This window comes from Chaetodon trifascialis, chromosome 2, assembly GCF_039877785.1.
Source record: "Chaetodon trifascialis isolate fChaTrf1 chromosome 2, fChaTrf1.hap1, whole genome shotgun sequence".
Classification (NCBI taxonomy): domain Eukaryota; kingdom Metazoa; phylum Chordata; class Actinopteri; order Chaetodontiformes; family Chaetodontidae; genus Chaetodon; species Chaetodon trifascialis.
In genome coordinates this window covers 7,412,463-7,433,517 of record NC_092057.1, presented here as the reverse complement: position 1 = coordinate 7,433,517, position 21,055 = coordinate 7,412,463, and the positions used below count along the sequence as shown (strand labels likewise).

General features: G+C 41.5%; 2 protein-coding genes across 2 annotated transcripts in view; one reads left to right on the top strand and one right to left on the bottom strand.

Annotated features, from left to right (window-relative positions):
- tet2 (tet methylcytosine dioxygenase 2) overlaps window positions 1-12,908 on the top strand; it is a 28,909-nt gene extending 16,001 nt beyond the window's left edge. Inside the window, exons 2-10 of the mRNA XM_070973953.1 lie at window positions 3,412-6,423; window positions 6,506-6,596; window positions 6,710-6,803; window positions 6,899-7,107; window positions 7,363-7,513; window positions 7,601-7,690; window positions 8,228-8,365; window positions 8,572-8,926; window positions 9,126-12,908. Coding sequence (XP_070830054.1) covers window positions 3,456-6,423; window positions 6,506-6,596; window positions 6,710-6,803; window positions 6,899-7,107; window positions 7,363-7,513; window positions 7,601-7,690; window positions 8,228-8,365; window positions 8,572-8,926; window positions 9,126-10,495 — 5,466 coding nt within the window. The 5' untranslated portion in view covers window positions 3,412-3,455 and the 3' untranslated portion in view covers window positions 10,496-12,908. The remainder of the gene's footprint in view (window positions 1-3,411; window positions 6,424-6,505; window positions 6,597-6,709; window positions 6,804-6,898; window positions 7,108-7,362; window positions 7,514-7,600; window positions 7,691-8,227; window positions 8,366-8,571; window positions 8,927-9,125) is intronic.
- A 576-nt stretch (window positions 12,909-13,484) lies between these two features.
- ppa2 (inorganic pyrophosphatase 2) lies at window positions 13,485-18,290 on the bottom strand. Its single transcript, XM_070974012.1, has 12 exons — window positions 18,014-18,290; window positions 16,671-16,735; window positions 16,516-16,560; window positions 16,386-16,439; window positions 15,823-15,942; window positions 15,474-15,560; window positions 15,253-15,379; window positions 14,524-14,651; window positions 14,324-14,409; window positions 14,167-14,236; window positions 14,013-14,052; window positions 13,485-13,923 (listed from the first exon to the last, which is right to left on the bottom strand). Exons 1-12 carry the CDS (start codon window positions 18,198-18,200, stop codon window positions 13,901-13,903), a joined length of 1,032 nt encoding a protein of 343 aa, XP_070830113.1. The 5' UTR covers window positions 18,201-18,290; the 3' UTR covers window positions 13,485-13,900.
- Window positions 18,291-21,055: the final 2,765 nt, after the last annotated feature.

Here is a 21,055-nt window from a genome sequence, read left to right as displayed (position 1 = left end):
ACCTCAAATATTTCGCTATTTTTTCTTTCCTCTTCTCCCGTTGAACATCAGTCAGTGCCTATAGTGAGCCTATAGTAGGTTTACATTAACAGGAGGGCTTTTGTGGGAATCTAAAGCTGGATCCAATTATGTTTTCAAAGGTTGCGAAGCATATTTTTCTGAACTTGACCATAGCAGCCGGCAGTTGTGACCCAGGACTTTACTCAGAGCTCCAAGGACATTATTTACTTATTTTAAGTGCATACAGAGGGACTTAAAGACATAAATCAGGAGTAGATACAGTTAGTGTATAAACACTTCTTTGTATAACATAAGCTTCAAAAAATGATAAATGAGTAATATGAACTCAGAATGTAGAGACTTTTAAGTGGCTGGCCTTTCCAAATTCTTCAGCCTCTTATCTTTTTATTATTATCTTAAAAGTCATCTTTTTATAATGAACAGTGAACATTAAGGCTATTAACAGCTGCTTAAGTACAAGTGTTGACTTTAAAGTACAAAATATTGGAATCTGACCAGTGGGTTTCATATTCTATTGAAATCAAAAAGGGCCACAAACTTTTCAAACTCAGCGTTGTGAATTCCTGTCAGTTTTCAGAGCAGAAGGTGGTTTTGATGGTGTGGGACTGTTTGTACGTAGGCGGACAAAACCTCCAAGACACCAATTAAAGTCTGAAAAATGCATCTTTGTTTACCTTCAACATATGTTGGGAAATAATTCTCTGGTATTGAATTGAATTGAATTGGTACAAACACAACTCGTTTCAAAAGATGGCTGCCTATATTGCATTGGATATTGATATTATTGATTATGGCTACATAGAAATGGGATATCTTTGTCGTGTGCTTCTCTTTGTTTAAGTCAGTAAAGGCGGTCAAAACCAGGTTAATAAAATTCAGCAGTGAACAGAAAACACACATGCAGGACACAAATGTTGCTGCTCTTTTAAATTGAAATGTATCATTGATGTAGGACAAACTGAAGAACAGGTTTTGTGAAATACTGTTCAAATGACAACTTCCTTTATCCTGTGCCAACCATGAATCTACATAATCTGTACAATCAGCTTCTCTTTTCTGCCGACCAGCTTACACTTTCTTGAGCTTACACACTTCAAACTGAATCTGTGCGCCTCTTAGTGCTCATCAACTGCCCATTCCTTTAGCATCTGCAGGAGAGTTGCTCATAATTATGATGGATTAGACTGCGGCTCTTTGTGCCTGTGCACTGCAATTGTTTTGCAGATGCTGCGGATGTGACATGCATTAATAATTGGGGGAGACTGAAATCAATGTTGTACTGGAATCACTGGAATCTATTTGCTTTTGGCAGAGAGAGTGCAGGGAAAGCAAGAATTAAACCATAAGCTCTGTTTGTTGCTTAACTTTCCGCAGAGATCTTATTTTTCATACATCACTTTTATTAAATGACTTTGTCACTCGGACTACAGTTTCCAAGTTGTAAAAAGTCAAAACTAGCTCCTCTCACACTTTGCCTATTACTCTATATACAAACTCTTAGCTTTATTTCCCTACTTTTTCCATTCACAAAATCCTCAGAAACTCAAATTACCATGTCAAATAGGGGGTGCGGGTATTTATGTGGGTGAGTTTATATTTTGCACTAATTCTAACACAAAGGTTAAAATGCGATGAGATTCGCCCTGATAACAAAGGTCTCCAACTTGAGAACAGAATTGAATTTGCATATTTGACATGACAATGCGCTGAGGGTGAGGAATACCGCTACTGAACAGCTGACGAGCAGCCAACTCCTCCTCCCATCTACCATCTGGGACATTAACCTTGCATCCTACTGCCTTCAATCAATTGGACTTTCCTTTTATTTATCCTATTGTATAATGTATTCTATGCTCATTGTCCTATGATATTATAACCAATGAACCAAATTTAGAAAAAAAGCCTGAACACTGTGTGGCAGTGACCTGGAAAGTCAGCAAACTATAAGGAATAGATTGAAACACATGCCATTGTCTCATAACATGTTTATTTTTGACAAGAAACAAGAAGCTGCTGGTTCGCATGTTGACTACATTTGTGTATTTTACATGAGTGGTATTTCTATTAAAGCTATTTAGAGAGCGATAGAGGTGGATATACTATATATGAAGTTCCCTTTATGGAAGCAAACTGAACACCAAACATATGATTTTGGGGTTTTTCTTGTCATGGTCTTTTCCTCTTTTCAACCTGAGGAACAGTTGTATGTGCGACAGCAAGCATTTCGCCTATTGTGTTATTTTTAGATTTACTATTCACATACTGCACAGAGCCGGATTTCACAACTTCCTGTTTGAGATAGGGGTCTTCAAAAGGAAACAAACACATTGCCACACACTTCTGATAGTGGACACCGGACATGTGGCTACAAAACATGGTGTACACCTTCAGGACACGTTTTGTTAGGCTGTGTATGTTAAATTCAAAATGGTGACTCACAGACTCCTGTTAACAATCACAGTCCTGTGATAACCCTAGTTTGTATTCTGTTCTCTTTGCTATCTGGTTTTTAGGTGACTGAGGGATGAGATCACTGGGGTGAATCTAATTCTATGACTGGATTGTATCACCAGCTGATACATATTCAGTGCCAAGTGCAAACACATTACTCTGCTGACCTTTAATTCCTTACAGTTAAATCTCTACTTTTAGAGTGCTGAAGTTAGATGTTTGTCAGCAATGGATATTTGACTGTAGTGAAATCTCTATAGTTGGTGTAGGACTATAGAAGTCGGGCTTCCTGAAAATAATAAGCGCAGCTTTATCAGTTTCACAGACGAACTTTTATCTTAACATTACCTCCAGCCAAAACAGATGATCAAAGTTCCTTCTCACATCTACATTCAAATAAAATGACGTAGGGGATGCTGGGTCATATATAACCTTTGATAATAAAGAAATCTCTTTATGTTCAAATGGACACATTTAACTTTTGTTTCTAATAAACTTTCTATCGTATTTTAATAATTTCACAACTGTTTTACTCACCATTACTTAGTACAATAAAGCATCATAAAGTTAAGGTTTGCACAGGAACAAAAAAAATAGGCTACACTGGATTTAAAAATAAATGAGTGGGTACACTTTAGGTGTCAGGCAAATCAAAATGTCCTATATGTCTGGACAACAGTGTCTGAGGGTTTGTCGTGCTACATGTGCACTACAAAGCTGACGGGGTGGTTCTTCAACACCACCAGGGACACATTTGCTGTATTGCATATTCACACTATATTCTATCTATTAATAGATGTATGACCTGACCCAATGCATCTTCAGTGCAAGCATGTTAAGCGTATTTCTGTGGGAACAGAGCATCATTTCACAATTCAAATGAAATGTGAATTCACAATGATGTCACCTAATAGCTGTTTCCCACTTTGTGTCTTGCAGGACGGACAGAGGGCAGCCCTGTGGATGGACTCTGAGCAGGCCAGATGGAAACAGAACAGGCCAGACATGAGACGGAAGAAAGTCTGATATTAGCACAATTTGGCACATCTCACAACATCTCTCACAAACTCCAGAATGGAGGCCAGTCTTCAGAAGGAGATTCGCTACAGATCACTGGGGAGAGTAACTGGAACCATTACAAGCCCGGCACAGGTGCCAACTCCATGAAGAGGCAGAGGGAGAACTGCAACAGCCCTGCTGCAGTGCAAGGGCTGTTTGATCAAGGATCCTATATGATGAATGGAGAATTGATGAATGGAGAGTTGAAGCATGCACTCACTGAGCAGTCCTTAATGGTCCACCAGCCCAAGAAACTTAAAGTAGATTCTACAATTAAAGAAAACGACAACATGAGCTCCAGTTTGGTGGAAAATTTTCCTGAGTTGACAAAGGCGACAGATTTTGAATGCAATACCCAACACACAGAGATTAAATTAGACAAGAGGAACTGTAATTTCCCTAATGGAGATATTTTCGGCCTACCAAGGAACAAACAAGGTTTGATTCCAAATGGTGCTGTATCACCCCCCTCAACCATAGAAAGCACTCCAGGTGACCTATTAGAGAAAACCTTGTCTCAGTATTATCCTGAGCAAGTGTCAATTGCTCCACAAACATCTGGACCACAGCTAGATGCTGTCAATGGTTCACTTGCAAATAAACTGCCCAGTGAAGGTGCTCAGCCCCCCTCTTCAACCTCAGGATTGCCCAATTCAGCCCAGATGCCTGACTCACATCAACAGCAGCCCAGGGCACCAGGCAATGTTGAAGGAGGCAACAATTATAGCTCAGTCAACTATATCGTGAATGGATACTCCAACAATTTTGAAGCAGACCACCAGCAGCAGCAGCAGCAGCAGCAGCAGCAGCAGCAGCAGCAGCAGCAGCCACCAGCTTACTCTGGTCAGGAGATGTCTCAAGGTCAGCTGCCCAGCATGATCCCACCTACAAATACTGCCAATAGCTCACAACAACATCAAAATGGCCCACAGTGTTATCTAGATGACACAAATCCTAAAGGTTTATATGTGAAAGGCAACCAGGAGTTTAATAAGAACTCTTTTCTGGAACGAAATGCTCGTCAAGCAACAGAGACAGGTAGATATGGATCCTTTCCCAACTCTGGATTAGAGAAGATAGGGCAAAGTGAGGAACCCAGGTCTGTTCAGCATCAGCACCATGGCACTGACAGGGGCCACCAGTATGGGATTCAACCCCAGACCTTAAAACAAAATGTTGGGAACCCACATGGAGCTGACAACACGGTACCCATGGGGCCCAGTCTCCAGCAGCCACGTCATACTGGGCAAGAAAATGGAATGGAGAACACATCTCAGCAGAGAGCCAACTTATCATGTTCGACTATCCACCAGAGAGGCTGGATAGAGCTGAACTCTTCACATTCCCAGCAGCAACCAGCAAGTGGCCCGTCATCCAAGGCACAAGAGCAGGAGATGTGGAGGGGCTTCCCTGCTAAGCCTCCGTCAGAGCAGCATACGGCTAACCCCCAGGTTCACTGCCAGATGTTGGAGCCAAATCCAGCACAAAGATTCCAGACACAGGGAGTATTCACAGATAGCAGCCAGGGGTCTAACAGCTTCCAGCAGCAACAGCAGGACTGTCTCCCAGCCCAAACACACTGTGCTCCAGCCCAGCACAACACTGCCCCTGAGTGGCAGCAATCAAATTCTAAAGCACCGCAAATGCATCAATCTCTATCCCAGAAAATGCCCGAGTGCAACTTCCCCCAAAATCAGCAGGCAGATAGCCGCTACCACACCCAGATGCAGTCAGAGCACTTATGTGAAGACCCTGACCTGCAGGATATACTGTCACCTGGATTTTTAGCAACACAGCAACAGCAGCAACAACACTCTCATCTGCAACGTCCCCTGTCTCACCCACCACAGTTTGAAGGGCAGCAACTCAAGTCTCCCAATTACAGACCCCGCAGTCAGCCTCAGCCAGGACAGCAGCAGCTTCAGCCCACCCAGCCTCTTAGAAACAATACTAATCAATCCAACAATCAACACATCGAGCACAGCGACCACACAAGATTCAGTTACAGTAACACAACAGAGATGCAGCAACTACAACAACATCAAAGGCAGTATCCACCAAACTCAGGCAACAGTAACCTCAAGCAATTTCAACCACAGCAGCCTAACAACCACTGCCACCAGCCCAACCATGCGGACATCTCCCAGACCTCTACGCAGTCACAACCTCACTTACCACAAAGCGTTTTAAACCAACAGTTATCAACACAGATGTATCTTAAAGCTGAATCGCAGAAGATTCCATGCACTCAGTTCCAAAGGGGACCTCGACTACCTCTAGGACCTGTGGGTACCCATGGAGACTTTCAGAGGCACGCAGCCCTGCGTATGCACCTGTTGCAAAAGCAGGAGCGCCAAGGTGCTCCCCTCCCCCCTCAGTGCATTAGTGACACCAAACATGGCCTGAGAGATGTGAAAATTGAAAACGGACCTAGATTCGAGCTGCCTGGTTCGCAGCAGCAGGAGCAGCAGTTACAGATGGCAGGCATAGGTGGAATGCAAGTCAAGCAGGAGAATCAACAATCCCTGTGTGAGCAAAGCAAGAAGCAGGGAAGCATCTTGGCCTCTATGGAACAAAGTCTGAAGCAGTACCAGCTTTCACCTGTGTTTGAGAAGAAATCCCTCGTCATCAATTCATCAAATAGAGTCAAGGTGGAATCTTCTGGGCCTGTCACAATCCTGTCAACCAACACTGACCTGTGTGGAGTGGAATCATCAGCAGCTGCCACAGCCAATGTCACTCTAAAAAAACCACCTGATTCTACCCCTAAGAAGGAACACCTCCTACAAAGCTTTATGGACTCTCCTATGAAGCTATTGGACACTCCTATAAAGAATCTATTGGATACCCCCATGAAAACACAGTATGACATTGCATCCTGCCACTGTGTTGGTGAGTCTCATTTTGTTGCTTCTGAAAGATGATTGATCACTGTGCGTGTAAATATTAATGTGTCCTCCTTTATGATATTTAGAACAAATCAGTGAGAAGGATGAGGGCCCATACTACACTCACCTGGGGTCAGCACCTAGTGTTCCCAGTATACGGGAGATGATGGAGAAAAGGTTAACCACAAATTTGACTTCTTGAAAAATTACTGTGAATATGGATTGTGTTACATAGCCAATATGTACAATTTTACTTGCATTTACTTTAATGCCTCTATTCTTATTTGAAGGTCTGGTCTAACTGGTCGTGCCATTAGAATTGAGAAAGTAATATACACCGGCAAGGAAGGGAAAAGCACACAGGGGTGCCCCATAGCTAAATGGGTAAGGATCATTTTGGCAAGTAGGCAAATCATCTGATCTTGAATCTGCCTTAAATATCTTAATTTGAACAAATTCCTACACCTGTAATGTTTCAGGTGATTCGTCGATCCAGTATCGAAGAAAAGCTACTGGTGTTGGTGCGGGAACGTACAGGTCACAAATGTGACACAGCCTGCATTATTGTGGTAATCCTGGTCTGGGAGGGCATCCTGCCCAGCCTGGCTGACCGCCTCTACCTCGAGCTAAGTGAAACTCTGACAAAGCATGGAGCCCTCACCCAGAGACGCTGTGCTCTCAATGAGGAGTAAGTGACAGCACTACAGAAGCCACATCTGACTAAGTGGCCCACTGGCCCTGCAGAAATTAAGCAAGCAGTATTTTGTTCTTGGTTCTTATTTTGCATGCATATAAATGCAACTTGGAATGCAATTATTGTTTTTGTGTCTAAGGGCTTCCACCACCAGATCATTAGTTTCTGCTCTGCATCATGTCAAAAAGTTTCACTATTTCATTGTCATCAATTCTGGCTAACAATCACATTTTTGTCAACACCCCTCAGGAGGACCTGTGCATGCCAGGGGTTAGATCCTGATGCCTGTGGAGCATCTTTCTCCTTTGGTTGCTCCTGGAGTATGTACTACAATGGCTGCAAGTTTGCCCGGAGCAAAATACCAAGAAAATTCAAGCTACTAGGAGATGATGTAAAAGAGGTATTTCATATCAATATTATGTGAGTGCACCATGGTTACCTTAATATGCTGACTAAAGTAACAACACTGGGAATTTTTGTCTTTCAGGAAGAAAAAGTGGAGCAAAACTTTCAAAATCTGGCAACCTTATTGGCTCCTTTGTATAAGACTTTGGCACCTGAAGCTTATGGAAACCAAGTGAGTATATCTGGACATTGTATAGATGGCTTGCCATCTTAATGATTTTACAATAAGTTATTTGGTGCTTTTATCCAAAGCGACATACATATGAATTCACACACCAATGGTACAGCATTGGGGGCAGTCTTGGGGTTCAGTATCTTGCACAAGGATACTTCGGCATGTGGACTGCTGAGGCCAGGGATCGAACCACTGACCTCCTGGTTGCAGACAACCACTCTACCTTTTGAGCCACAAATTTATTTTTATTAGAATTTTTTTTTCTCAAAAGGTAACTGATTTTCAGCTTGAACCTAAACCAAGCGTGATTTTAAGTATATACAAGTATATACAAATAAAATGTGAGTAATACAACTTGCACATAGAAAATAATTACAAAAAAAAATAGGGCAAACCTTAGACGGTGCATAGGTTATTTCTCAAAGTACTGACATGATAAAGTAGTTGCGTAAAGATTTCCAACAACATTCTTTACGGACCTGCAGAAACTCTCAATGTTGCATTCAGTGTACCTCCTTTTGTTCCCGCACACAGGTGGAACATGAACACAGGGCACCAGACTGTCGTCTGGGGCTCAAGGAAGGTCGTCCCTTCTCTGGGGTCACTGCTTGTCTGGACTTCTGTGCCCACGCTCACAGAGACCTCCACAACATGCAGGGTGGTAGCACTGTGGTAAGCAGAACTTGGGAAATGTATAAATATCTTTCTATGTTGTATTTGTTTGAGGAATAGATACAGAAATAGAACTCACATCAAATTTTGCCTTAATGCCCAACTGAAGCATGGCTTTAAAACAGATATGAATAACAAAATTAGATTTGTTATTTAACTTAAATGACATTCCCAACAAAGGTATTTAACTCACCCTGTTTTTCCAGGTGTGCACATTAACAAGTGAGGATAACCGGGAGATTGGAAAGATACCAGATGATGAGCAGCTCCACGTACTGCCTCTTTACAAGGCTTCCAGCACTGACGAATTTGGCAGTGAGGAGGGTCAGCAAGAAAAGATCAAGTCAGGTGCTATCCAAGTCCTCAGTGCCTTCCGCCGCCAGGTGCGCATGCTTGCGGAACCCGCCAAGTCTTGCCGGCAAAAAAAGCTGGACGCTAAGAAGGCAGCTGCCAACAAGAGTGCCATGCTTGACAACGCTAATGATAGGGCAGAGAAGGCCCTCCTGGCCAAGTCAAAAGCTGGCACTTATGAGCATACTGCTAAGAGCACTCCTATGGCAGGTAGGGTAACATTTATTCTGACACACTTCATAAACTATACATTAAATATTTCTTTCTTTGTAGGGACATGTTCTTAAACACTAAATAAACACTGAAGAACCAAAGAGCAATGATTTGACAAAAAAGTGACAGATTGGAAATCTGTGTAATTTGATCGCTGCTGCTTAGGTCTTTATCTTTTGTGGTTTTTGTTTTCTAGGATATATTCCAGGTGCTGTGGGGGCAACCCTTCAGTCAGGTCAGCCTACACACCCCCTTGGGGCCCATCATCAGCAACTACAGCAACAACAGCACCAGGGCATTCTCCCCCCTTATCCTGGCTCAACAAATGCAGCCAACTACCCCAGGTTCCCCAACCACCCTGGGTCTTTTCCAAGCACTTCCAAGCCAGGCAGCACATATCCCCCTCAGCCACCAACACCAGCTAGCTCTTACCCCTCCCCGCTCCATGTACCAAACTCTTACATTAATGGATCAAATCGTCCATACCCAGGTTATCAATGTAATGGAGGAATGCCCCTTGACAATTACCATCCATTCTATGCTTCGAACCCAAAGCACCTGGACATGTATCGACAACAGCAGCCAGCGCTTTACTCAGAGCAGTACAGTGCACATCAACGTTATGGCATCAATTATCCACCAAGGTATGGTGAGCCAGGTTTACAGGTCAATGGTTACAATGCCTGCAGCATGAGGCCAGTTCACCCCATGAGATCGTATACCCCTTATGGCCCCAATGGAGCCTCAGATCCCCAGTTCATGGACCCTCTCTCAAGAGCACCCTCAGCCCATGGAGGTCTAGACTATACAGCTGCTGTGAGCAAAGGCAATCAGTTTGGAGGATACCCAAATCCATACCTCTCTCGGAGCCCTCAAATCTTACCCCCAGGTCAAGATCCTTTCCATATGCAAATCAAGACAGAGATGGGCATGCCTCGCCCACAGATGCTCTCTGCTCAGATAAGTGGTGGGTGTTTAAACCCTGAAACACAGTCAGGGTTAGGTCTGCCGAATGGGAGGCTCATGGTCTCTGATATTAAGCAGGAGCCTGGAACACCACAGACACCCACAACCCCACAAAAGCCCGAGATGTGGTCAGACAATGAGCACAACTTCTTGGACCCTGACATTGGTGGTGTAGCAGTGGCACCAAGCCACGGCTCAGTCCTCATTGAGTGTGCAAAGCGTGAGCTTCACGCTACAACGCCCCTTAAAAACCCAGACCGCAACCACCCAACACGCATCTCCTTGGTCTTCTACCAGCACAAAAATATGAATGAGGCCAAGCATGGTTTGGCACTGTGGGAGGCCAAAATGGCAGAGAAGGCGCGAGAGAAGGAGGAAGATGCAGAAAGGAATGGTGGTGAGGGGACACCTAGCAAGGGCAGCAAGAGGGGGGTGAAGCGTGAGCATCCAGAGTCATCAGAAGCCACTGGGGAGCCTCCTTACAAGCGTTTTATCCAGGCACTAATGGAGGGGTCCTTGTCATGCACAACGAACACCTATGTCAGTACATCTCCGTACGCCTTCACCAAGGTCACAGGGCCTTACAGTCAGTTTGTGTAGAAAACATTCATGAAGAAGACAACTGAAGGTGCTTTATTTATGACAAAGACCACAAGCACCACTGGCCTCAACTATACACTCCTTCCCATCCATAAGGTTATCAACAGTGATGTGTTGAACAAGGAACTTGTGATCAGATGAGATATAAATCACCTTTCACATCAGGTTTTTCACCTCTTTAACAATCAAGCTTTACTAGTTGACCATACTAAGGATGTATTTATTTCTGTTTGGCAACTTTTGCAAGATACACACTGTCAAAATCTCTGGTGCTTTCAGTCTGATACATAAGGACCTATTTTTAACGGAAACAAAGTTTCATTTTTGTTGGCTTTATTTTTCTTAAAAAATTTTGGAGATGTCATCCTGGCATAAAACACTGACTTTGTAAATGGCAACATTCACGGTGCTAAAGTGTGTGCTTATTACCATTTATTCTAATTCAAATGCCTTCACACTATAACCAGAAGACACTCTACGAGTGACACTCAATGACTTACATCAATAGGACACTGAAAATTTCATCCCACTGTCAAATCATCAGCATCATAATGGTTTTTGGCAAGTCAGTGTTTCTTAGAGCACTTTTTGATAATAAGAGTTAAATGTTAAATTAAAGTTAAATGCTTTGGTAATAAATTTAAATAATAAAATCTGGTTATATATCTGCATTGAAAGTAACTCATATCTAAGCATCACTAGAATTAAATTGATGAATTTATAACAGCGGGTTGTATGAGCAATCCAAGAAACTGTTTCAAGTTCATGCAAAAAGATTTTTTAAAGCTGTCATTGTGTTGGTGCTCTTTCTATGTCATTTATACTGTAAATTGAGCCATTCTAATGGTGCATTTTTAACATTTTGAGGCAAAAAAATAATGTGTTTGGTTTGTTTTTATTTTTTTCCAGGTTTACTTTGTTGTCAGCGACTGTTTTTAATGTTCCTTACCTTAGGTTCATTTAACAAACCTGGACTGTGAATATTACATGTAGTTTTATGTCTGTGGTGCTTAGTAAATGTGCTTTTTATACACTGAGGAACATGAAACAGGGTAAGCTCAGCGTCAGTTTCAGAGGGCAGCTGGCTTGCTGTGGGGTCTTTAATTATTGCAATCTAACTGTAAGATAAACAGGTGAGATTTGTACAGTAAGTTAATTTCCCTTTTTGGAATTACTGTTATAGATTTTGTGTTGTAAAGAATGCTAACAGCCTATTTCATTGTATTTCTTTGGGTTTCAACTGATTTTATATCATGAGGTGCTATTCAACCTACTAGAAACATACAATGTGAGACTCTTTGGGCAGTGAGAAGGCTTTTAAATAATGTACAGTACAAACCTGTCATATACCTCAAAACTAGTTTGGCAATAGGATTATAACATATTTTTCTTTCTTCCTTTGTATATTACTTTCAAATTGTTAATAACAGTTAAACTTCAGGCCACCAAAAGGCATACAAGTTCATTTCTTACTTTCTTATCAATCTGGTAGAAAGTATTACTTGAATTTGAATCTTTGATGTTACTGTAAAATCAGGGACATTTCTAATGTCAATTCAACTTTGTGTACATCATCACCTGTATTCATCTTGTCTTTCTCTCATTCGGGTATTTGCATTGCATCCTGAATCCAACTCTATACTTCACACAGACAAAAAATATTTTGTGAGGAAAAAGATGCTTTCCTGCAATCTTTTAATGCATATTTTAGCTAGTAAGATGGTGGTAACGTTTTAAAAGTAATCTGAACATATATGCACTGAGTTGACTAAAGGGAAAGTATGATATTGACTAAATAAAAAAACAATGTATTTGCTTTTGCTATGAGGCGAGACCAGGGCAGTGATAACGTAGTTGCACATCTTTGTGCCTGTGTATAGTTAAATTTATTTATAACCACTAAGCAATTGTATGATTTCTCCTCCCTGTCTATTTGATTTAATTAATGCGATTTATAATGGAATGACTGTCATTATAGTAACAGCTCACCCCACTCTTCAACATATTCATTTTCTGAAAGCACTTCATTTCTTTTTCAGGAAAAAAAATATGTAATAAAGAATTACAAAATGTTTTATTTAAACAGATTGTAAATGTGTTTAAAAAAAAAATAAATTATGTCACATTGTACATACCAAGAACCTGTACTGCAGGAATACAACTCATTCTTTGATGTCGACGTAAGTTCTTCTCATTCTGTCAAAGTGACCCACAGCTCCTCTATCAGCAGTCCTCGTCACATCTTTAAAAAACCCTTTTGGCTCTTTCAGGTGAAAAGAACGATCATGGTTAGGTTACCCAGGAAGTCTTTGTAAATTTCTGCTCACTGTCGCGACAATGTTTACAGTTATAGCATCCTGTTGGCTCAGATATTAGAAGTTCTTGTTTTCTTTTCTTTTCTTTTTTAACTGTTCCAGTTTTCTAAAATAAATCTACATAAAAAATGTTGGATTTCGTTGTACAGGACCCAGCTACAGTAGCAGGTTGTGGTAAAGAAAGCCGAGGTGTCTAAGATAGAGCGGGTTAAAAGCATAGCCATACTTGAAGATGCTTCAGAGTGTTTCTGAGTGAGTCAACATTACTTGAATGACTTTCTGGGCTTAACTAGTTCACTATATGTGCTCAGCTCAAAGGTTAAGCTAGCAGTTGATACACACTTGGTCTTTTTGCAGTTAGACACTAAAGGTATAAAAAAAAAATGTGCAACTTTTTGTCATTTTATTTTTTAAGGCTTCCCTTGTTCTCCTGAAGTTTGGTATGCTACAAAAAATGGAATTAAGAATGGGTATTAATACTGTAAGTATTGTAATGTAATGAATGCAGTTTATTTGAAAGCTGTTTATTATATCATTCCTGATATTGCTGAGATGTGGGTGTTTTTTTAATAAAATTTATATTTATTTAAAGCAATTTGATTTGTTACTCCAAGTTAATACTAATATCCAAATTCTGTGCATTATTGTTGCTCTTACAGATGAAACTGGAAATGTTGTGTTCACACTTTATTTTTTTATTCACCCAAACAGGAAGCCATGTTTTACTTGTTACATACAAACCGTGTTGTGTTTGTGGTTACAAGGACAAACTGAAAACAGTCGAAAGTGCAAATCAGAGCATATTAGCATGACTTTCGGTTTTAAATGAGGCCAAACACAAAACACATCTCACTCCTGGTTCTTTAATCAACATCACAAAAGCACAGATCTTCCCTGGCTCATATTTTCAATTTACCAGCTGTGAGTGTTTCCTTTCTTTCCAGCAGATTACTGGATGGTGAACGTAGATGGCACTTTGTACAGGTGAGAATGAGTCCTTAGCAAAAATAAATGCAGCTGCATACAAAAGATGCAGCTGCTTCACACGGAGTTAAGCCGTTTTGTTGGTGTCCATATTGTCTTTAGGGCTTCAGAGAAAATGCCACTTATCCACTGCGCAAGAGAGGATTTAGAATCACATAAAAACATAACTGTCAAAATATAAAACCAAATTTGGTGAAGCTATGTCATTATTTACTCACCCTCTGGAGAGACAGGACATGCAGCGCCAAACGCAGGGGCCTGGGGTGTCAGATGTTATACATGACAATTACCAAATGTAACAAACACAGTTTCATGTACAATCACTGTGTTTACTATCATCACTGTGAAACAACAGCGGACGGAAGTCCTCACCGATTGGACCACAGCTCTGCTCTCTTCTTCACTGCATTTGAAAGGGCTCTCACAGCAGGAGATATTCTTGCTGGATGGAGAAGAAAAAAGTCGTAGTGTTCATTAGACGTTCGTCTCACGCGCGCACGCTACAGCGGTTTCACCTCCAACAGCTTACCATGCGATTCCTGCACCGTTTGACTGCTTCTGCACTAGTGCCCTCCAGTGCTCGTGGGTGGACTTAATGATCTCAACAGCAAAGTCCTGCGAAAAGGACGAAGAACGTGAGAAAAAGGTATTTGGATTTCTTAATCTGAGACCATTCGGACTGTGAGTCTTATCCATCTACTGTGCTTGGTCTTACAAAGGTCTCAGTACCTTGTCTCTGAACTGTCCATTGAATCCAAACTGGTTCTCAGGCTTTCCATCAGGCACCTTATATTTCCTGAACCAGTCCACGGTGGCCTCTAAATGACCGGGCCGGCTCTTGCGGACATCCTCGATGCCTGAGGAAAACACACCAAACAGAATAAGAACCACGCACCAATTTGCACCTTATATGTATGAATTAAACGTGAACCTGTGTTCGGTTTACACTTGCATTCATCTTAATGAAAAATAAGATCATGTTGCATACGTACACACATAAACAAACAGGTGATACATTTATAATGGATTAAAAAATCTCAACAACAAGAGGAGGAGGATGCACCTGATAATGCAGGCTTGAAAATATGGATGAACAGGTATTAAAATGCTGTAAATAACATGATCGCATTGAAGGACATCCTCGGTGTTTTGGAAAGAAACACTGAATGTAAACAAAGCCATGTTGACAACAGCAACTCCAGAGGGCGCAGAGAGCTGGAACTGTCTGAGCAGATGAACTTCTCAAGGATTTCTGCAAATATATATATATATTTTTTTTTAAATCAATCACTTGAATGTGAAAAGTGCCGGTATGTTAATATCTTATGTGGTCAAACGCAGGTCTGACAGGTTCTAGTTTGTCTTAAACGTCTCTGCATCACTTTCATTGATACTTGTATCAGAAAACCATCACGTTTGTTATTGGTGATGACCGTTTGTTCATGGGAAAACACCCACTGTTCAGGTTTTGGGCATCTGGATCCTCAGCGTTGATAGCGATGAGCTTCCAGTCCATCTCTCCCTCATCGATCATGGCCAAGATGCCGAGTACTTTCACCTGGATCACCTGACCCGGAAAGCACACCTGAGGACAGACCAATAGACTGCGATTATCTTTGAACAGTACATATGAAGTCAGCAAAAAAAACATCCTAATATAGTTTACATGCTCATCTCACCTGAGTGCCGATGTCACAGACGTCAATGGGATCATTATCACCACAACACTCTGTCTCTTTGTCTTGGTGGTTTGGGTCCTCCCAGGTCTTTTCCAAGGAACAGTTCGAAAACACGTGAGAAACCGACACTTTCTCGCAAACACTTCAACTAAATATGAACGCACTCAGGCAGGAAGAGGCTGAATTAAATGATGTTTAGGATTAAAAAAATAAAAGTCAGTCAGTGACAAGGATTAAATGAAGAGAGCATGAGGATGACGGACACGTGCACAAGATCTTTAACAAAAAAAGCCTTCGTGACTCGACTTCTGATGTAGCCCAGATTGTTCACGGCGTTCGGTTTCCTCACCTGTGGGAGCGCCCCATAGTTCCAAATGTAACCTTTGTGAGGAAATACGTTGGCAACATAGCGGAGCTTTCCCTTCTTTACGTCTTGTTTGATCGGGTTCAGAGGTTCCTTTGTTGCAATCTGGAAATTAAAGCCATTATGTGTGTAGGTGCATGCGTTTGCCAGTGTTAGAGTATATTTGATTTATGTCCAACACTCAAAGCCTCTTAGCTTCTGGCTAATGCTGTGCTAGCTAATTAACAGCATCTTCAGGATACTGGATCCAGAAAAGGCGACTAACCAGAGACTTTTCAGTCAAATGATGTCATGTAAAACTGCTCTAACTACCCAAAAACTGTCTGTTGTAACTGGTACTGTCAATATCAGGGCTCATTATGTTCTAACTAAAACAGCTTTAAACTATTGCGATGTTAAACTCTTGAAAATGTGTCATCATTAGATTTAAGGTAACTGTTCATGCATGGCTGCAGTGTTATTATTTAAACATTTCCCTCTCAGTGAAAAAATCTGATCATTTTATTTGTTGTTTCTTGTCTGAGGCACCGTGTCTGCAGCCTCCTTACCTCCATTTTAGCATTTGACCATCGAGGTACCTCCACAACCATGTTGAAGAGCACCTGAGAGCACAGGAGAAAGCTGTGTGCAGTGCATGTTGGGAACAAAGTGACATCACACAACTGAATTTGATAGTACCTTGCTCTCATTCTTCCTGGGTTTCTTAGCCGGTACGTCACTGTCCTGTTAAAAGGAAACACAAATCACTGATTTATTGGTTTGAATGTTCATACAGTTTAACACTGAAACTCTCTTAAACTCTCTTATCAAAACTCCTGCTATCAAAGATTCACCTGTTCTGTCTCTGCTTCAAGTGGAATGTCGTGGAACGGTGAGATGTATTTTCCTTCAGAGGTTTCTAAGACAGAACAAAACAACAGTTAAAGAATAAAACCTCCATGCATATAAAAACGTCACAGTGAAGACAGAAGACATAAAGTGAAAGGCTGCAGGAAAAGCTGTTGAGTTAACATTTTATTTGTCCAACATTCAGTTTGACGGTGAGTTAAAAACAGTCTCGCACTGAGTTAAAACTTCTGTTCTCAATATAGGAGCTTGTGCGATTATAAATACACTAACTGTTGTTTTACTGTTGTTATATTAGGCATCATCACATTAATGTTACTGATGTTTTCTCTTTTATATTAAAAGGGTTCATATATGTAACATTTCTGCATTGAAATGCCTAAAAATGACTAGACCCAAGTCATGTATTTTGTTGAGTTATTCCCAAACATTTCTAACAATGTTCAAACCCTGAAAAATCTTCCATTTTCTTTAAAGTGCGTTTCATTTGGTCGCCTGTAAGTGGCGTCATGTCCCCTTTGCCCCTCTAGACTTCCAAGGAAACACCAAATATGTCAGACAGTGAGGACAGAAGCCAGCGAAGTGGCCAACAGCCTCTCTGCCATTTACTACTGTTCCTCACTCGTTTTCATCTACAAAGATGGTTGCTTAATAGTGAAGACAACAACTCCCATGATTCCACGCTACCTCACGACATCATCAAACTCTTCTGTTATTGTCTTGATCAAGAGACCTGTTGCAGCAAGAAGTGACAGACTGTACCTTTAAAACCTGCCTGAAAACACCTGCAGTCTGAATCAAATTACAGCCACATTATTCGTGCTGGAGCAGAATGAAAGATACTTCATGATGTTAATCGTGCTGATATTCTACAATTATCACCATTAGTGGAAGAAAACAAAATAAATAATAATAATACTATGTTTAAGGAGTTTAACTTCAACTGATACAGTACGTGTAGCCCAATTTTAATACAATTTTCCTCTTTCATAAAGGGTTTTGTGTCGTCACTGCCCACGTGACGGAAGACGGAAGTAAACCCACCAGAGCATGCACAGTGAAACATCTTCCACTCTTTCTGCACATGAACTACTTAAACTGGATGCTAACATTGGCGGGCTTTTAACTCTTAAGCTAGCTCAGGTCTAACCGTAGCACCTGTAAACCATGTCGCATGTCGAGCTCGCAGCTCTGAGGTCAAACGTTTACCTTGACCCGGAGGTCGAGGTGCGGTTACCGGTCAGACACCGGACCCTGGAAATAAGATGGCCTGAACCTGAGGTTCAGGGGACACACACGGTTTCCCCCATGACAGCGATGGGTAACTTACTAAAATAAATCCGGTAGTCAGGAGAATTGGGGTGTCCTCTCTCCTCCGTCTGATAGTGTGCTTTTCTCAGGTTACACCGCTGAGGCATCGCTGCTGCTTGAGTGACGAGTTTGCTTCGAGAAGCGGAAAGCGTGCCGAACCCCGTCACCACGCGGCCGCGCGAACAGCGCAGCAGTAACGCGCTCATCGTGGACGCTTCTGCTCCCCTCGCCTCTGGGTTCCCGTTTTCCTACTCACCGTGAAGTCCGCCGGAGTGACGCAGAGGTTTCCGGCCAGTGGTTTTCAAAATAAAAGCCGTTACTGTTGGAATACTGGCGGTCAAGGCCGAGACTATAAATCATTGATCATTAAAAAAACACCTACTGACGGACAACATTTAGAATACATTAATGAAAATTAAATTATGTTCATTAATCATTTATGTAATATTATAGTTCAGTCAATTCAAGTACACTGAGTGCAGTGTTTAAACTGGGGTCAAATTCTTTAAATGTTCACATGTACTTGATGAGTAAAACTGATTATGATTAACTGTATACTTAATTCATTATTTGTTTGTTTATTTAATTGTCATACACGATAAAATGAAATAAAACTGTTGATTGGAAAACATGAAGGGTGAATTAATTCCCCAGGAAATATGACTTTAATGGCGATCTGCCTGTTAAATGAAATATCTGATAATGCTGCACAGTTTGGTTTGAGGGTGGTGCTGTTAGGATGCTGCTGAGACGTCCTCAATGGATGGTTGTGGATGTGCAGCGTAAACTTCACGGCAGTCCGTCAGGATGTCTTTTTCTTGGGGGACGTTTGCTCAGATGCTTCATGTGAGAGACCTACAAGAAAGATCAGGGGAGGCAACAGAAACACATATGGCGCATGCTCCAATCATTTAATCCCTAATGTGAATATTGTGGAAACAGATCAGTGTGTTAGTGCACTTTTATTTTGATAATGCTCATTGCATCAGGAAGTTACTTCTCTTTTCTACTTCACAGTTCTTCCATTTCCTGTTTGTGGTCCATGAGCAGCACCCATCCAGTCCCCCCCACCCCGCCCCATAAACACTCAGTACAAACACATTTGCACATTTCTTGGCAAACTAATTAATCCAAGAAAATGAAATGAATCCCTAATGAATTTCTTTTCTTTCCTGTTTTTTTTTTTTTTTTTTTTAATAAATAAACTAACATGAGACTCTTACATCATATTTTTCCATGCTTGGTGGGAATGTGTAGGGATATTTTTCTCCTTTCTGGGTAACTTTGGCCTCCATTTTCAGAACAACAATAAAGGTCCCTGGAGCTCTCGCCTTGATGTCTGGCTGCTCTTGTTTTTCTCATCTGAAGTGAATTGACCTGTCCACAATACATCATAAGATCAAAGTCCATATCTATCCATTGTGCACTCAGCAAACACCCCACCCAGCCACCTTGATGTGTTTCTTTTACTGTCATGTGTTCTGTATAGGTTGGTGTGTTCAAACAAATTGCATACATACTGGCAGCCATAAAAGCCAGTTTATTAAAAAGTACACACTATCCTTTGATGCCGTTGCTAAAGAGCTTCGATCGCTCTGAGCACAAACTCAACGTGTGCTTCAAGAAAACACGTCATGCTATAAACCTGTAAACTGGACAGTCGTGGTCAAGGTCAAAGTGCCTGGACTTGACACAGTGATGGGGGGAGGGGTGGTGAACTGGGCTGCTGTGGCAGGATGATGTGAGGGTCCGCAGAGGGCTGAAATGTCTGTTTGATCAGCTCTAAGCTCTGTGCTGATTTGGAAAATATGTATTTGAGAGCCAAAGGATAAGAGTCCCTTCAGGTTCTGTCAGTGCCCGTAAGCCGAGCGCTCAGCCGTAACTCTGCCTGCGATGGCGCCCAAGTGGTGAGCAGTAAAAGTATGTGGCTGTAAAAGACAGTTTCAGGCATGAGTGTGTTTTTATTTCCCCCCTCCCTGAAGCTCACCTGGCTGCCTCCTCCTCCTCCTGCTGCTGCTGAAGAAATAAGGAGCTCTGTGTTGTTCTGTGTCACCGAGCGAGCTTTGAAAAATGGGTTCTGTTAGCATTCGTGTCTTTTAGCAGTTTTATTCTAAGAATATTGACTGAAAACGTGCTGCAGGAGGGCGCAATCATTTCCAAACAAGCTCATAATAACGACATTTTCTCTGTTTGAATAATTAAGCATCAACAATAAGTCAATTAAATTATCAGCTAATTACTGGAAACGGGCCTATTCTCTGAGAAATTTTGGTGCTTATTTTTACTGTTTTTTGATATTTTAAAGACCAAATGATGAATTTCAAAAACAACTCTCAGAAAAATGATATGAACCTGGACTCAGTGTAAATTTAATGACTGCATTTCAGCATATTGGGGCGTTTCGTCCTCGCTGTGAATGAATTTGAAAGAGTATACTTGTCTTTCACAGAGCGCCACACCCTGACTGACATGATGTCATTTAAACAAACGCTGTCAATGTACAGAAAGACAACGTCTCCACTCGCCTGCGTGTTTGTATAGAGTGAGCGATTGTTCAGCACAGTTCACCTTACCGAGTCCTCTGGTTATGTGGCACTGACAGTGACGTGTGCTGTGTTTGAACACAGTTTAACGGTGCTTGTTTAACAGAGGAGGCGATAAACTCAACAATTAAGAATTAAATTATTGAGATTTTCTTAAGCACACAGAGAAATTAGGATAATTTCTCACACTGGTGACCAGCTGACATGCAGAGGTGAGCCGTACGTGTGCGTCTGGTCTGACAGTGGAGGTTAAACAAGTGTGATATGAGCACGCTGCACACTGATCTGGAAACACAATGGGTGCCCTCATTACCTGGTCCAATGGAGGAAATGCATCCAGTCATTGTTCTGGCAAGAAAAGCAGTGTCTGGTTGCAATGACCATGAAATCATTGTGGCAGCGTGCGTGTTGATGAATTACCTGTCTGACCAGGTTTGAGAATGTGTGCGTGTCAGTTTACAGGTGGGAAAAAGAAATGATGCATTTATGTATCAGGAAGAAAGTTTTTTTTCTGAGCA

Bases quoted from the DNA above. Each gene is read 5' to 3' on its own strand.
- ppa2 (XM_070974012.1), bottom strand. From the start codon at position 18,200: ATGAGCGCGTTACTGCTGCGCTGTTCGCGCGGCCGCGTGGTGACGGGG. The intron at 16,440-16,515 runs GTACTATCAAAT...CTGTGCTCTCAG, and splicing joins CCAGGAAGAATGAGAGCAAG to GTGCTCTTCAACATGGTTGT. The intron at 15,380-15,473 runs GTGAGATGAGCA...GTCTGTCCTCAG, and splicing joins TCTGTGACATCGGCACTCAG to GTGTGCTTTCCGGGTCAGGT.